This window comes from Monodelphis domestica, chromosome 1 (assembly GCF_027887165.1).
Source record: "Monodelphis domestica isolate mMonDom1 chromosome 1, mMonDom1.pri, whole genome shotgun sequence".
Lineage (NCBI taxonomy): Eukaryota > Metazoa > Chordata > Mammalia > Didelphimorphia > Didelphidae > Monodelphis > Monodelphis domestica.
This window is the reverse complement of record NC_077227.1, coordinates 715,596,675-715,614,689: the sequence shown is the minus strand read 5'-3', so window position 1 is coordinate 715,614,689 and position 18,015 is coordinate 715,596,675. Positions and strand designations below refer to the sequence as shown.

The 18,015-nt window shown below is 40.3% G+C and overlaps 1 protein-coding gene across 1 annotated transcript in view; it reads right to left on the bottom strand.

Moving 5' to 3' along the window:
- Positions 1-423: 423 nt before the first annotated feature.
- Positions 424-18,015, bottom strand: part of SF3B3 (splicing factor 3b subunit 3) — a 39,415-nt gene continuing 21,823 nt past the window's right edge. Inside the window, exons 16-26 of the mRNA XM_056824577.1 lie at positions 17,380-17,502; positions 16,860-17,014; positions 8,992-9,166; positions 8,347-8,552; positions 8,100-8,256; positions 6,810-6,935; positions 5,777-5,989; positions 4,639-4,737; positions 2,956-3,099; positions 1,675-1,779; positions 424-1,048 (exon numbers count right to left, since the gene is read on the bottom strand). Coding sequence (XP_056680555.1) covers positions 908-1,048; positions 1,675-1,779; positions 2,956-3,099; positions 4,639-4,737; positions 5,777-5,989; positions 6,810-6,935; positions 8,100-8,256; positions 8,347-8,552; positions 8,992-9,166; positions 16,860-17,014; positions 17,380-17,502 — 1,644 coding nt within the window. The 3' untranslated portion in view covers positions 424-907. The remainder of the gene's footprint in view (positions 1,049-1,674; positions 1,780-2,955; positions 3,100-4,638; positions 4,738-5,776; positions 5,990-6,809; positions 6,936-8,099; positions 8,257-8,346; positions 8,553-8,991; positions 9,167-16,859; positions 17,015-17,379; positions 17,503-18,015) is intronic.

The window sequence follows — 18,015 nt, the reverse complement described above, 5'->3', positions numbered from 1 at the left end:
TATGGGACCAAGGGAATGGGTTGGCTTTGTTTCACCAATTACAAATGTTAGAAGGAAATTAGGAGAGGAAATGAGATGAGCTTACTTGACAACTTAAGGTCCATAAACCAAGAGGAAGAAGTCATATGTTGCCCCTCCGATGGGCTTTGCAATGATAAAACATAGTTATAACTTCAACTCAATTTATATTTTAAAGTAATAAAGTAATTTGTGGCCTGTCAAGACACCAGTGGAAGGAAAGTAGAGAAAAACCTAGTGAAGGGAACAAAATGGGAAAGACTGAAGTTCAATAAGGCACCAAAAAAGAAGAAACAATTGTTTCCAACTTTAGTCTTACTTACAACTTAACTCTTGCTGTTGGGACAAATGAATCTTTCCTATAGATCCCAGCCTTAAGCCACAAGGAAGACAATGAAAGAATGCTTTTAAAAAGAATGGGCTTGTATTTCTTATGATCCAGGGTGGTACAATTCATGGTGTTTGTACTGAATAACCAACCATCTCAGTCCCATTTCAGCTCTCCCCAACACTCCCCCATCCACCCCCTTCTAAAGTTAACATTGTACAAAACTATATTTACAAGAAAACCAGTTAAAAATGAAGGGTGTGTACAAAAATGAAGGGCACGGTTGGGAGGGAAAGGCAATCCAAGCAGGGAATGTCTGGGACTGAAGGGACATCCCAGGCTGGGCTGGGCCCATGCATCACCATAAAGTGTATGGAATTATTTGTTTCAGTATTTCAAGATCTGGAAGAACTGCCTCTTCCTCCTGTCCCATGGGATCAAAGCAAAGTGATCACAAAGAAAAAAAGGAGGGAAAAGGGAGTAAACAACAACCTGCATGTCCTCAGAACTCTCTCTAGAACATAGTCTCTGACATGCCTGGGAGCAAGTCCATGGTTGGGCTCAGAAGGCATAGCGGGTCCGGATATCTTCTAGTTTCTTTGAGACCTCAGGGGGAGTCCTGTCTAACTCTTCTGACACATTCTTCTGTTTGTTGGGCTCCATTGAGTTGAACTGTTCACAAAGGTCACCATCAATCACATTCTAAAAAAGAAGAAAGATCAATACCCTAAGGCTGAATGGGAACAACTATGAGCAAATAAGATAGTGAAAAGGCCTCCCAATCCAAGGATCTGAGTTAAATTCTACCTCTGATGGTTTCTACTTGTGTGCTCCCCAACATTTAATGTTGGGAGGGACTAGATGGCCCCTAGCTAATCTATGAAGTTCATCTAAGCTCCCATGACTATTTGGTCCTGAATACCTAGTCTAGACCAGTGGTTACTAGAAAAGAGATCTGGGGTCAAAAAGAATTGTTTCTGGGCATAGAGCAGTGGAAAAGAAGCTTATACACCAGGAAAAAAAATGATGAGGCACTTATTGATTATGGCTTATCCTGAAGATTAGACCACAGTGATTAATCCCCAAAGAATTAAAGGCTGTAAACATAAATGGACGCAGACTCCCATGCCCAGGGCAGGACAGTCTCCAACCAGATCTGTGTTTGTAAGTGCCTTTGTCAACTCAGTCACTAACAATTATTTTGATTCCTAATGGAAACATTCAGTAAGAGGAAGTCGAATTGGTTTGGTGAAAAGAGGGCACAAGAAGGATCAGCAAGATCAGTAAAGGAGCCTCCCAAAGTCTGATGCCCCCAGATGCACACCTACCTTCACAGGGAAGTAGTAGGAACGGAAGCTGAGATGGTCCCTCCCGCAGAGAGGGGGATGCTCCGAGCGTAGGTGCATCTCCACATGTTGGAAAAAGTCATGATCCTAGGAAAGAAACAAAGGCTGGAAAAATGAATCCCCTGATTTGGTTTCCTAGGTTAGAGATGCTGGGAAAATAGGTAGGTAACAGATAAGCCACTGATTTCCCTATGTATTATTTCAGACTACAGAATACATGAGCTCCAGGCTCAAAGAGCATCATGTTCCTCTGCTATTCCAAACCTTTCTTTCTACTATCTCAAGTGACGGGTTAGATTGCATAGAAAAGCTATGGTGGAGACAGGGGCTAGATTGCATAGAAAAGCTATGGTGGAGACAGCCAAGTAGAGTGAAAGCCAGGCCCAGAGATGAGAGGTTTTGGGTTCAAACCTGGCCTCAGACACTTCCTAGCTGTGTGACCCTGGGCAAGTCACTTAACCACCATTGCCTAGCCCTTACTGCTCTTCTGCATTGGAACTAATACACAACACTGATTCTAATATGGAAGGTAAGTGTCTAAAAAATAAGGCTCTGGACATAAATGAACAGGGGACATTGTGACTGGGGAGGCCTCCTGCTCCATTTACCACAGAAACCAAGGTCTTGGCTCAAACTATTCCTTAGCAGCAAAATAGCATGACAGCACAAACCTGGTGAATCCAAAAGGCAGTTAACCAATACTATATTTCAATGTAGTGGTTAGAATTCAGGTTTAGGAACTTTTTTTCTACTCTAGGAGTAGACTCAATGGTTTCAAACTGAATAGAAACTTGTACTCATAGCAGAGTTCACCCTAAATCCCTCAAATGCCAGATTAGGAGAGCTTGCAGGACCACTTGCCAGAGTACCCACCCTACTTAACATTCCAGTGAACAGAATATGGCTGCCTCCCTTGTCTTCCTGATATGAAGCATGAGGCCTAATAACTGCTAAATGGGAAAGAACCATCTATATCTATTTTTCTAAGCAGTAGCTTCATTGTAGGCTCAAAACTAATAGCAACAAATTATTCAAGGAAAGACAAGAGCCCAAGGAATAATGGGGCAGCTGGGTGGTTCACTGGCAGAGAATCAAGTAGGGAATTGGAAGGATATGGGTTCAAACCTGGCCTCAGATACTTCCTAGCTGTGTGACTCTGGGCAAAACACTTCACCCCCATTGCCTAGTCCTTATTGCTCTTCTGCCATGGAACTAACAGAGTATTGATTCTAAAAAATAAATGAGGAAATAATGAGCTCTTACCTCATGGGAGGTGAAAGGAACAAGGATCCCAATCCCGCCCGACAAAGTGGTATAGACAAGGGATTCTGAGCCTCCTGGGATCAGTGTGGTCTTCTGTAAGGAAAGCACTGTTTCCCCTACATGATAATTCATGATGACTTCTGCCTGCAAACAAAATCACACCAATTTATGCCCTCTAACTACAGTCTGCTCTGGCTTGCCAAGAGCAGTTTGATACTATTGCCAAGAATAGTATCAAATCTCAAAGGGTTGAGATGGACTTTACTTTTCAGGTGAGGAACTCCTCTCAGTTAACTGAATAGAAAAAAATGTTGGAAGTAATTCTATTAGATAAAAACCTGACATTCCAAATCAGTAAGAAACTGATGAAGGACTTCAAGAACACAATACACTCTAATGAAGCAATGATCGATTGGCAAAAACACTTTACAAAAAAACCTAAACACTATTAATAACCTGTCAAAAGATATTCCAATTCCCCTAATCACGAGAAAAATGTAATTCAAGACAACCATGTGCCATCCTGTGCTGTGGGGAAACAGGCTTTTTCATCTATTTTTGTTAAGGCTGGTCTACAGTCTGCTTGTACACAGTTGTCTGCATGCTGTCTCCTTATTAGACTGGGAACTCCTGCAGAGCAGAGACTACTTTTTGCTGATCTCTGCACTCCTAATGCTTAGCACAGTGCCTGGCACATAGAAGGGATTTGGCAAATGCTTTAAAGTTTACAGACTGTTCTGTGTATGAAGCCATAGCTGTTTTATTTGTTATAGTTAAAAAATTGCCAATAGCCTGAATGATCAACAAATAAGAGTGACTAAATAAATTATGGCACTTGAATATAATTGATTATTATCAGTGTCAAGGTTATTACGGCAAAAACCTAGACAAGACAAAATAAAATTAATAGAAACCGACAAAAAACCCTAGGTATACACCTTTAAAAGAAAAAAGTAGACAAGGGTAATGGTCCAACAGAGCCTAAAGTGGGAGAATTCCAGGTAAGCCTATAAGTGAACCCAAAAAGCATCTAAAAGGGAGGGAGAGGCAGAACGCCCTAGCTAAAGGCTGACTCAGAACTGGGTTTGAGTTCTGCCTCAGAAACATACTAGCTAGGGACAGCTAGGTAGCACAGTGGCTCTTGCCACTTCTGATGGAAAATTCCAAGACAGAAGATAAGAGTTTGAGAAAAAAACAAACAAAAAACACCCCACACTGTCTATGTGACTAGGTAATCATTTAACCCCTTAAGGCCTTACAAAACTTGCTAAAATTCTAAGCTACAAAATAGTTACCCAACTGAAACATAAAAGAATCATTTCTGGGAATACCCTACACCAACAGGTCATAGTGGGGAACAAAATAAAATAAAGGGTTATACAGTATTATGCAAGTGAAAAGGAAATAAAGGCCAACACGCAGTATTCCTTTGAGCAAACTATACCCCTTCTCTCCCCTCCCAGGATTTAAAGCCCCTTTTACCCAAGAACTGTTGACCCAGAGAAACTCATTGATCCCTACACAAAAATATTATTATTGATTTTAGAGTGGAGCTCCAATGGAGCCAGGAGCAGTTGCATGCAGATAGTTCCTGAAGGCCTGTCTTTCAGGGGAATGGAAAGCAGAAGAGGCATTGAGCCCACTGCCTGACTAAGCCTTGGCAGTCTAGAAACATTACTTTACCTTTTGCGAGGCACCATTGAGCAGTCCCCGGTCCCACAGAGCCTTGTTTCCTGTTGGGTCTTCATCCACCTCATCATTGGTATTGGGGGGGAGCCTCACCTACCAGGAAATAAGAAACACCACAGCTCTTTTCTGCTCCACGAGCTATGACAATAACCTGGGCAGGGTGACTGCTACTACTCTAAGAAGGGACCTAGGCAGAGAACTCCAGCAGTTTAGTAGAGATGGGCTATTCCTAAAGAATAGTTTTCACATTCCTGAGAAATTGAGGGGCTAAAAAAGGGAGAGGAACAAAAGCCATTACACTATTAGGGATACAGCAAAGTCCTAACATAAGGAAAAGGCTCTAAGGTCACCAGGAATTGGGTACATGCTCACACATTAGAGAAAATAGGCTTAAATAAGAATTAAAAGAAATCGGCTAGGGTAGCTAGATGGTTCAGTGGATAGAACCAAGCCTGGGGATAGGAGGTGCTGGGTTCAAATTAGGCTGCAGAACAAAGCAAAGATTCTAACAAAAGCTAAATAGTCAATAATAAATTTATTATTATAGTATAAAAAAGTCACTAGTTTGAGGGGGCAGCTGAGTGGCTCAGTGGATTGAGAGCCAGGGTCCTAGGCTGTGTGACCCTGGGCAAGTCACTTAATGCCCATTGCCTAACCCTTTATCATTCTTCTGCCTTGGAGCCAATACACAGTATTGACTCTAAGAAGTTACCTTAAAAAAAAAAAGTCATCAGTGTGCAATGGAGTTGATGAAAATGTCTCTCAACTACAATTTATTGTAAAATTCAATTGGGGGGGGGGGGGGTAAGAGGGGAGAGCTGCTGCACAGCTAAGTGGCTCAGTCATTGGGAGCTCAAAGACAGGAGGTTCAAATTAGCCCCAGACACTTCTTGGGTAAGTTAACCCCAATTGCCTAGCCTTTACCTTGGAACTGATACTTGGAATCAATTCTAAGACAGAAAATAAGGGTTTAAAAAAATCTAACTACAAGCCTGTTTTAAATGTGACAGATTTCTGTACTAGTCTTACCTCTTTAGTTCTACAAACCAGCATTAAAGTCAACAACCTAAGTCCCTCGACAACTAATAGTTCTTTTCTAGCCAGCTAAAGCCCTTAAATAAAGGAGGCTCACCACACAAATGTTGCCAAATTTATCTGCCCCAGCCACAGTATCATAGTCCAAGAGGCTGGCTGTCGTGACCCAACGGGGATAAGTGTCATCAGCAAAGATGATGAGCTGATTTTCGTTGCGCTTGTACCTGACCCAGATGAAACTTTCCTGGACATCAGACACTATGACCCGGTGTCCAATTGTCTGGATCCCAGAAATGTAGTTTGCAATATGCTGCAAGAGAAGAGAGTGGTGTAAGTGAGTCCTAAGAGCTCAGGAAGAACTCACTGGGGTCCACCTACCTTTCCCTGATCAGAGGACACAAAGATCAGGCATCATGATCAGGCAAGCAGCCAGCGGCAATACTAGCAATGACAATGATTGGTATTGTTTTTGTTCAAAGTTATGGGCAAACAGTGACTAGAGCTCAGGAGCTCTTTCTGAAGCCCTAAGAATAGTGCCAATTACAACGCCATGAGAAAAGGAATCTTGGGATCATCTGGGTAGCTTAGTGGATTGAGACCCAGGCCTAGAGACAAGAGGTCCTGGTTCTGGCCTTAGTCACTTTTCAGCTGTGTGACCCAGATCAAGTCACTTAGCCCCCATTGCCTAGCCCTTACCACTCTTCTGCCTTGGAACCAATACACAGTATTGATTCCAAGACATAAGGTAAGGGCTTTACCAAAAAACAAGCATATATATATGTGTGTGTGTATATATATCTTAAAAGGAATCTTCCTGAACTTCTCATATTTAATCAATAGCTGGCACATCACATCAAAGCACCTAATAGAAAGATGTTTGGTCTTCTGTTAACTAGAAATATCACATCTATATCTCTAATCTTATTAACAAGATCCTGAACAATCAATTCCTCATGGTTTCCTCTTGGTGTGCCAATGTAGTGCCCTAACTTCCTCAAGGGAGGCCTTTCCCCTAATATCCCAGGGACAGGGTTCCATGAGAAATTTAAATTATAGCTTCTACTCATCACCTCCAAACTGGGCTCTCTCCAATATCCTGACCTGTCTTAGTTTCCTCCCCTTCATATTACCTTATTCTCACATTTCCGGAGTAACTTCTTTTTCCCAAGGTCATAGACGCGCAACAGCTTTCCCACGCCTATCAATACCCTGCCCTGGAAGGGGGCAATGGCTGCAGGGACCTCTTCCACTGGAGTCTGGATGAGAAATGAAACACATGTCACAAACACCACCTTCCACAGATATAGTCTCATTTCCTCAACTGCTAGTGCCCGTCCCCTCCCAATACCTTGTATTCATGTCCTCTGTACCTATCCTGTACCTCTCACGCACACACAACTGCCTCTCATTAGGATGCCAAGGGCCTTATGAAGGCCTTTGCACCCTCAGTACATAGCACAGTGGCTGACAGCAGCCAATTGAAGTGTGCAGTTGCAGTCATGAGACCTTAATGTCCTCCTATGCATCCCAGGCATGTGACACCACCACGATGGCCACCAACTATGATTTTTTCTAATTTAAGAAATAGGTTGCTCTCCTTTCATTTTTTTTTTAATTTCCAAAAAGGGAATCTGCTTAGCAAAGTCTGATTCTGCCCTAAGTCTTACAAGGAATCCAAGGTAACTTCTATTTTACATATGGGAAACAAAGGTACTGAGATTTTCTGCTCTGTGTGAGTCATCAAAGAAGTGGATGATAACCCAGCTAGGAACAGAATCTGGGGGTTCTGACCTAAATTCCAAAGGCCTCCTCAGGAGAGGAGATGTCAACTTAGTTGGGTCTAGCTGCTACTTCCAAATAACAGTAACTGTTGTGCTAGTGTTGGGGATATCGGAGAAAGTCAGCTAGATGCCAGACAACCTAGAAGGAAGCATGTACTTTTGTGTCTTCTGCTGGGGGGTTGGTCTTTTCTATCTGAGAAGCAAATTTCAGTGAATCCTATCAAAAAAGGAGTTACTATCATATATAGGAAAAAACACAAGATAAACAATTTTACCTGAGGATAGTTAAAGCACCACATTAAGTCTGAAAATACCATTTTCTATGGAATTGCTGGTCTTGTGTCATACATTGCTCCTGAAACTAGTCAGACCGGTAAACAAGGGGCCAATTCAATCTCTCTCTGGCGTGGGTGGCTATTACATAGAGGCTTCCTGTGTGGGAGGACCTAGGGGGATGTATGTGAGAGCAAGTGAAACTCCAGTAGGAAAATCTCAGTACTATTAAGGATGCCACTGTTCTCTCATGAGGTGGACTTTAGTCAGTCACAGAAATAGTTCTAGACCAATAGCAATGAGGAGTCAATACAAAGTATAACTGGCAATTTGGCAAAGAGTGAAGCTGGACAGACAAGATCATACCTTGTGCAAGAACTCCAGTTTCTCTCCACTGTTCACAAGTTTGTAGGTATAAACAAAGCCTCCAGCCACAGACCGAGGGTTCAGAATGAGGTCCTTGGCTACACCCACCAGCACATACCAATCATCACCAGTATTTGAGAACCTACACACTGCCACACTGTAGAAAGAGAAAGATTCAGGAATAAGTCTTAGCCCAGGAATCTCTCAGACCTCCTATGCAAATGTCTACTTCTTTAAGGCTCCTTACCTAAAAGCAGCTTCATTCTGCTCCAGCTGGACAAGATCCAAGGTGTTTCCCTGTATGGGATTCATTACTCGGACAACAGAAGCCCACTGTCCATTGCCCGCTTTGGGGGCTCCAAAGATGGATTCTGGGAGATTCTCATTCAAGAAGGCAGCAGCCATCTCAGCTGCCAATTCCCTCTCATCTTCCCCTGCTGCTTCAACCATTTCCTTCAGAATAGAACAGAGGACATGCAGTGACCACACTGGTAAGAGTAGTTAAGATAGAGAAATTAAAGTGTGTGGTGGCAGGGAGGAGGAAGGTACAATTTGTTTAGCCAGTACAATTTTCCTGAATGCGTAGTTTTTAGCTCCTTTCTTCCAGGGCAGTGTGGTTTTTGCAATCTTAAAGAGCTAGAGCTGAGGAAAATAAGGGCTAATTCTCTGTTCAGGTCAGGATCTGACCTTCCCCCAAATAGCAGTAGACTATTGTGCTGCTCAGAGGCCTGGATTGCACCCAAGACCCCTTTAATGTCTAGTGCAGAAGCCTTTGGGTATCCCATTTATGAAGGCAGCAGGTCCCAGGACATAAGGCAGGTCAAATATTTCTACTCTAAATATATCTAGCTATCCCAGCGCTCCCTCAACAAGGGCAGGGAGGGATCATTACCTCTGCCATCTGCTGTTTCCTCTGTGCTTTTGTGGCCTCAGTGTAGGCATTGTGATCAGTCTCAATGATGATGAGGTTGTTGCTCTCAGGGTGGATGACAAACTTCCTTGGAGTATACTGTAGGGGGAATGCTACCTGGTTGAAGACAGCACCTAGCTTCTCCAAGGCTAAAATCCTAGAAGGAAAGATACGGTAGCTAATGGGTAACCCACTCAAAAGAAACACATACCCAAAAACTGAGGCTGGCATACTCCCAGATCTATTAAAAGCTGAGGCCTATACCTACCTCTAGTACTAGCAACAAATAACATAATATAAACAATATAAAGGATACTGGATTGGGAAAAGATATATCCATGGGATTGAATGTATAAAATGCATCTGCTTCCTGGGGTGGGACCACCTTTTTTCAAGGAGTCACCTCTTCACTCACTTGATAATTCTGTCTTCCTCTTCACTACAAACAATGAAGTTTGAAGAACCTAGTCTGAACTTGGCCTTACCTAATAAGATTACCCGAGAACTTCTGCATTGGGGTTGACTATAAATTCTTGTAGAATCAGAGTGCATCCTTTACTAAACACAAACTATTGTAGCTTTGGAACATTGGCAACCAATGCAACAGGAGACCCATCAAAAAATTCATAGGAGAGAAACGTGTGAATGGGTGAACATATCTCTTGGACAGATCACAGAACAAAAGGACATCCTTTATATCATTAAGCACTCATTCTAGAGTTCAAGAATTAGCTCAAGTGAAACACAGACCTAAATAAAAAGATAAAAAGGGCACTTGACTCTCTGGCAAGTTATCTTACCACTACTGTATAACACACTTGAACTGAAGTGATTCTCTACCCTCTAGTCATCTCAACATTCCATCAGCCTAATGTGCTTATTCCAAACCTGACAACTTATGAGCCACCTAAAACAGTCATCTCCTGTTACTTGTAAACCTCAAAATTTCTCAGACTTATGAATGTTAGGGGTTTCCCCCATTGGGGAATCTTCTACTTAAAAAAATTCCCTAGCAGATGGTGAGAACTCTACTTGAGTGTGGGGACTCCTTGCCTTGGGAATATCCCTACTCCACCCTACTTAGGACTGCTTTAGGACAGAGAGCTCCTTGAGAACAATGAAAAGTACTTTGATCCATGCTTATGGAAGGGACAGGAAGTTTTTGAGTCATGACTGTTTTAGAATTGATACAATGGGATACTAAGTACCTATAAAGGTGGGGCAACTTGTAAACTACTTAAACCTAAAAGGGTGATAACTTATTCAGAGGATTTTTCTAATGAAATTTGTTGACACAGCAGCATTTTTTTTCTGACTTACTAAAGAGATTAAAACTACTCAGCTGTGAATTCAAAATGGGCAGTCCTTTAGAAACATCTACAGTGATTGGTAGATGTAAGGACTTAGGGGAGGTGACATAGGAGATTTTGCCCTTAAAAATAAGAGCTCAGAGAAGAGCTGGGGCTGATTCTGAGGGAGCTCAGTTTGAGAAGACTCATTCTGAGGATCTCGATTTCTGACTCTCATTCTGAAGGAGAGCTCCTTGAGGAGCTCCTCTGAGGGGCTCTGTCCCTCTGGGGTAGGAGCTCTGGAGGCTCTTGAGAGAGGCCCTTTGAAACAATCTCTGGCTGGAAGACTCTTTGAGGAAGGACGCTGGCCTGGTGTTACTAAAATCCTTGTTTAGTCAGACCTTGTGGTGAGTGTAAAAAAACTGACTGATTCCTCTCTTAAGGCTCAGGTCTAGGCCATATTGGCTTGAGGCCCTTCATACTTATTCCTTTCTTACTCTCTCTCTCTCTCTGATTACTCATTGTATTGTTAATTAAAATCTCTATAAAACCCAATTGACTTGGGTATTTGAATAATTGGGAATATTTTTCTGTTGACCACCTTATATTTGATTTTAAACCCAAGACACTGTAGTGAAACATATTTCTGTGGTCAAACTTACCCTCTCTTATATCTATCACAATTTATATCTTCCACTATTTTAACCACTACAGTTTAAGACCTCAACCATTTTAAATCTCACATACTGCTCCAAATATCCAAACCTTTGCTCTGTCCTAAACTGGAATCAGCTACTTCTGAATCTCAAATAGAGCTGAGAAATACTGTTTCTAAGGTGTGTGTGTGTGTGTGTGTGTGTGTGTGTGTGTGCATGTGTGAGCATAATTCAAAGGTATCAAAAGAGAACTGAACAACCCCATTTAATGAGGATTGTCAGTTTTATCTGGATGCGTAGCAGCAGCATGCAAAAATATATACAAAAAAATTCTACCACTAATATGTTTACAGATCAAGCCAGTGGATTTTTCTCTAATCAAATGATTCCTCAAAAGATCTTATTCCCGCATTCCTTCTTGTACAGTTATAATTTCTTTATTTAAAATTTTTTATTTTTTCCCAATTACATGGAAAATATTTCCAACATTTAAATACTGAATCTCAACATTTCTCCCTCCTTCCCTCTCCCCCATCCCCTTAAGATGGTGAGCAAACTCAAAATAGATTTTACATGTGCAATCATGCAAAACATTTTTCATTATTAATCCTTTTGTGAAATGAAAAATTTATAAAGTGAAAAAAATTTCCTTTGTTCTGGATTTAGACCCAGTTCTTTTTCTCTGGAAGTAGATGGCATTTTTTACCATGAGTCCATGGGACAGTTTTGGATCACTATATTGTTGAGTATAGCTCTTATTCAGTTATTCATTGTAAGTATTCTTAGTTCTGTATTCTTGCTTCAGTTCATGTAAATCTTTTCAGGTTTTTCCAAGTTTCTCCTTGTCATTTCTTATAGCACAATAATATTCCATTACAATCATATACTGTAACTTAGCCATTTTTAGGTATACAATTGATGGGTATACTCACTTTCCAATTGTGCTCCCGTAAAAAGAGCTGCTTTAAATATACTTGTATATACAGGTCCTTCCTCTTTTCAAACTTTCGGATACAAACCTAGTTAAAAGGCATTGCTGGGTCAAAGGGTTTGGACTGTTATATCCCTTTGGGCATTGGTCCATATTGTTCTTCTGAATAAATGCATCAGTTCACAACTCCTCCAATGCATTCCTGTCCAAACTTTCCAGGTTTGAGTCTACCCTGTCACCAAAATAACTTTCCAAGGTGAGTGTCTTTCTTTTTTTGTTCTTTGCTCATTTTCCTGACCTTTTCTTTTCTTTTAGTTTAAAAAACTATTAAAGTTGAGCTCTATAATTGTGGTGAAATACTGTTTCAAAACTTCAGGTTATTCTGCTGGACCTGGGGACCTATTTGCTTTCAGTTCTTCCAAGGTGGTATGATATTAAGGAGATGAACTTGATACTCTCCAGGTCTGTGCTCTAGAATGAATATCCTCAAGTCCTCTTTTATCCCTTGGAACTCTGACAAGGGTCTCCTGCTACACTGTGGCTACAAATGCTGGTTGTCTTTCTCACCCTGTAAATGCACCCTAGGAATACAACTTGGTTCTGAGAATGAGCAATGCGACAAGAGTCTTGCAAGCAGAGCCAGCAAAACCACCTCCCTTAATATCTGTGACTGAGAGTCAGAAGACTTTGCTACTGCTTAAGCTATGCTTCAAAGTTTGCCTATGTACCTATGTTGCCTATGTACATCTCCACCCTGGTGCACTAGATTCCTTGTGCTGACCTTCTAAATTGTTTTGGGTTGAAAAATCACTTCACCTGGCCTTTTTGTAGGTTGTGCTGCTGCAGAATCCATTTTGAGGCATTATATCATTGCTTTGGGGAAGAGTAATTTGTTAGAAATTAAATGGGTACTTGTACCTTCTCTATAAGTATTAACTCCACCCCTAGTCTTTTTTAAAGTTACAATTTCAATAGGAATCCCTGAATTTCCAAATTTGAGCTATCTCTTCCTCTCCCAATGACTTAATAAAGTTAATTTTAACAATACTGTCAACCAATCCCCAAAGCCATCTTCTTGTGTGTTCTTAAGTCTTCTGACCCATTGAAGAGCTGGCACAGAAGGAAGAGAAATGACCTGTCATACCACCATCCTTTTGTAAAAAATAGACTCGAATACAGGACTATAATCCCCACGAGCCTTTGCTCCACTTCCCCAGAATGCCTTGTAATCTCACCTGGGCCGAGATCGAGAAGGTATTTAAGCTGATTCAAAGGCTTTTGAGGGCTCTCTCGCTTTTTTTGGGACTTCCCTTTTGGAGCAGAGGCATCTCTTCCATAATGTGAGGTTATTCTGTCTAGGCCTCTGGCTTAGGCACATGTTTCTTACTTGTATATTCTTTAATCCTTAATAAACCTCTAAAAAATTTAATACTCCTTGCAGAGAGAAACAAATTTCTACCTGCCTCAATCTCCCCATATTCCCTAATTTTAATCTTTACACTTTTGAAAGCACAGTGGAGATAATCTAGTTTGAAATGGATGAATATTTACAAAAATATAAATTGCCTAGATTAACAAAAAAGGAAATAATACTTAATCCCACGTCAGAAAAAGAAATTGAACAAGTCTTCAATGAACTCCCTAAAATCCCCAGTGCCAGATGGATTCACAAGTGAATTCTGTCAAACATTTAAAGAACAATTAATCCCAATATTATACAAACTATTTGGTAAAATAAACAAAGGAGTCCTACCAATTCTTTTTATGACAAATATGGTGGTGATATCTAAGCCAGGAAGACCAAAAACAGAAAGAAAATTATGGATCAATTTCCCTAATGAACACTGAAGCAAAAAGATTACACGCAACATATCACAAGGACTATTCACTAAGACTAGGTGTTATTTATACTGGAAATGCAAGGCTGGTTTAATATTAGGAAAACTATAAGTATAATTGACCACATCAATAATCAAAATAACAGAAATCACATGCTTCTCTTAATAGATGCAGAAAAAGGCTGACATAATACAACTCATCCCTACTAAAAACACTAGAAAGAATAGGAATAAAAGGGCCTTTCCTTAAAATAATTAGTATTTATTTAAAACCATCAGCAAGTATCATCTGCAAAGGGTATAAGTTAGAGGACTCCCCAGTTAAGATTAGGAGTGAATAAGGATGCCCATTATCACCACTATTATTCAATATTGTACTAGAATTGCTACCTTTAGCAATTGAAGAAAAAGAAATTGAAGAAATTAAAGTAGACAATAAGGAAACTAAACTACCACTCTTTACAGATGATATGATGGTATACTTAAGGGAATCCTAGAAAATCAGCTAAAAAGCTAGCTGAAATAACTTTAGCAAAGTTGCAGGATCCACATAAATCATTAACATTTCTATATATTTCCAACAAAGCCCAGCAACTATAGTTAGGAAGAGAAATGCCATTTAAAATCACTCCAGATAATATAAAATACTTGGGAATCTATTTACCAAGACAAATGCAGGAATAATATAAAAACAATTACAAAACACTTTTCACACAAATAAAAGTTAGATCTGAACAACTGGAAAAACATTAATAGCTCATGGGTAAGCCAAACTAATGTAAGTCATTCCCCAATTCATAAATGGTCAAAGGGTATGAATAGGCATTTTTTGGATAAAGAAAGCTATCAATGATGTGAAAAAAAGTTCTAAATCACTCTTGATTAGGGAAATACTCAGGTACCACCCTCATATCTATCAGATTGGCCAATATGACAGAAAAGGAAAATGATAAATGAAGGGATTGTGGCAAAAATTGGGATACTACATGCATTGCTGGTGGATCTGTGAACTGATCCAACCATTCTGGAGGGCAATTTGGAATTATGCTCAAAGGACTAATGCCTACCCTTTGAGTCCATAACATCAGGAGTAGATCTATATCCCAAATTGTGGGATATTAAGATTTTTAAAAAGGGGAAAGGATCTATTTGTACAAAAATATTTATAGCTACTCTCTGTGGTGGCAAAGAATTGGAAACTAAACAGTTATCCCTCAACTGGAGAATGGCTGAACAAATTTTGGTATATGATGGTGATGGAATACTACTGTGCTATAAGGAATGAACAAGATAATATGAGAGCTGGAAAGACCTACATGAACTGATGCAGAATGAAATAAGCAGAAACAGGAAAATACTGTACGCAGTAACAACAACAGCTATATTGTGGAAAAATCAAATGTGACATTTTGCTACAAACAGCAATACAATGATGCAGAAGAATTCTGAAGGACTTAGGGAAAAGAATGCTATCCACCACTGGAGAAAGAACTGTTGGGAGTAAGAATGCAGATGGAGTAAATGATTTATCACTTGTTTATTTGGGCATATGTTTTTAGGGTTTTGATTTTATACGGTCATTAAAAAAATGAATAATATGGAAACATGTTTTGTGTAGTAATACATGTATAAACTAGACTGAACTGCTTGCCATCTCCGGGAAGCAGGGAGAGACAATATGTATTATAAAATAAAAATGTTTTTTAAGAATTTTATATAGGGGGCAGCTGGGTGGCTCAGTGGACTGAGAACTAGGCCTAGAGATGGGAGGACGTAGGTTCAAATCTGGCCTCAGATACTTCCTAATTGTTTGACCCTGCGTTAAGTCACTTAACCCCCATTGCCTAGCCCTTACCATTCTTCTACCTTAGAACCAACACACAGTATTGATTCTAAGGAAGGTAAGGATTTTAAAAAATAAAAACAATTCTTTTTGGCAGCTTTTTGTAGTGGCAAAAAACTGGAAACCGAGGGAGTAACCTGTGGTATATAGTTGAAATGGAAAATTATTGTACTACAGGATCCATGCAGAAAAATGGGGAAAGAACTATATGAACTAATACAAAGTTTATATGGCAACAGAAATACTATACAATGGTCAAAGTACTCTCAGCACATTGTCAGGATAACCCCAAGTGACTCAGTATTAAAAAATGCTATCCATTGGGAATCTGATTGCAGATCAAGCACACCAACCCTTTATTAACTTCGTGAATTTTTCCTTGTATGTATATGTGGCTTCAGTCACAGCAAGGGGAATATGGAAATATGAATTGCATGAAAACACTGACATAACCTAGATTAGACTATTTACTGCCTTGGAGAAAGGGAAAGAATCTGAATCACAAAATATCAGAAAACAATTCTCAAAAACTGTTTCTACATGTAATTGAAAAAATACAATTTAATAAAGAACAAGAACAAACTCAAGACTCACTCTCTCAATTGTTGCTATCAGTTTCTAATGACATGTCCCAAGTAAGAGAAAAATGTCCAAACATGCATAAACTACTTATGGGTCCTTTCAATAAAAATAAGTATCAACTACATGTAAGAATCTATATGAAGTGCTTTGGGGATAGAAATATAAGAAATTTCTCTTCAAAGTGCATAGGAACTAATGAGAAGAGGATATCTATATGAATATAACAAAGGGAGATACATGCTGTATGACTGGTTACAGGAGTTTAATATGGAGATTCTTTCTGACGAGAGAAATATGGAAAAGCTGCAGGAAGGAGGTTTGAGCTGAGCCTTTAGAGCTAGGTAGAATTGGCATTCCTATGTTGAAGGCCAAAAATCCCAGCAAGTTCAGGGGACAGACACCACTCTACTTTTAATGGTCAGTGTTTACAAAAGGGAGCAATGGCAGATGAGCTTGAAAAGATGGGGCAGGGCTAGATTGTAGAACGGCTTTAACACCATGCTAACAAGCTTGGCCTTTATTCACCCGGCAATAAGGAGCCATCATTTGATCCCCAAAGGAATGGACTGCCTTGTTAAACACTGAAATTTGGCTCCAGGACACAAGAGGCAAGGCTATAAGGGTTTCTGTATCCCTTGATAACACCTTCTGACCAAAATACCAGTATTTTGGTTAATGACTTCTTCAGCACTGCTGGATTGCAAAACTCACCTTAAAGTGTTGGTGGAGATGGCCACAATGCCCTCAGGACACTGTTCAGATGCGAATCCAGATGCAAACTCCAGGGTCTCATAGGACAGGGGAGTCAAGTGAAATCGAGACTGGTAAGAATAGCTCAGCCAAGAGCGGCTTGACATAGCCAAAACCTGAATAAACAAAGTGTCCACTGAGTGCCAGACAGATTTAAAATCAGTCTAAATTGCTATGAACTTCACTCTAAATGTCTGAGCTGCTCATGCAGAAGATAGTAGTAGAATTGCCTATGTAATTTTATAAAACCTTGAAGAATGTACAAAAGCAGAAGGGGAAAGAGTCCTATGGAAAACACGTAGGCTTAAGAGCCCTGTGTCTTTCTCATATAAAGGAGCGGGCTGGAGACAAATGCTACTACATACCAGTTCTATGCCCATAGAGCAGGATATGGGGCATTCTCAGAGGGTGCAAGTATTCTCTCACCTTCCCCTATTTCTCATGGTCCCCTTTTCTGGTGGCAGATTCCTACTTCACTTACCGCTTCCTGGCCCTGCATCCGGACTCGGAAAAGCTTCACAGGGCGAGAACCCAGGTATCTTGTACGGGTGTCAGATAGATCACCAGTGACGGGGTCTAGAACAGTCCTTAAGAGCACACCATTCTAAATGGAAGGGCAGAGAAAAGGCAAAATATACCTTAAGTGATTTATGGTGACACAAAAAAAACTCATTTTGAGAAAGTTCCTCTGCAGACTCTAGCCTCACTTTGGAAAAACTCTAAAGGAGAAAATAGCCCTTCAAGGGTGAAGACATAAGCTCTTTTCTTCCTGCTCAAACATCTGCACCCAGCTGACAGACTGTGGCCCTTGTTAAAGTTAAGAGGAAGCTAACCAATTAATTTTTAAAATCTTTTGGGCAATTTAATAAAAATGCAAAGTACAGTCAATAAATAATAGCACAGCATTGTGCTTTCTGAAGCTTCTGCTGCCTCCCCTGGAGGCATCTCCCTTCCTACACATTTTGAGAACTACTAGTTTACAACAGCATATCCACAACCTGGGGGTCCTGGCCCCAAATGCTAGTGTGGGAACTCTGGATCACAGCCCTTTACTTTAACCTGAAGAGAATGACCCACAAACATTTCCCGTGGATTGCTCTTAATGGAGTGCCAAACC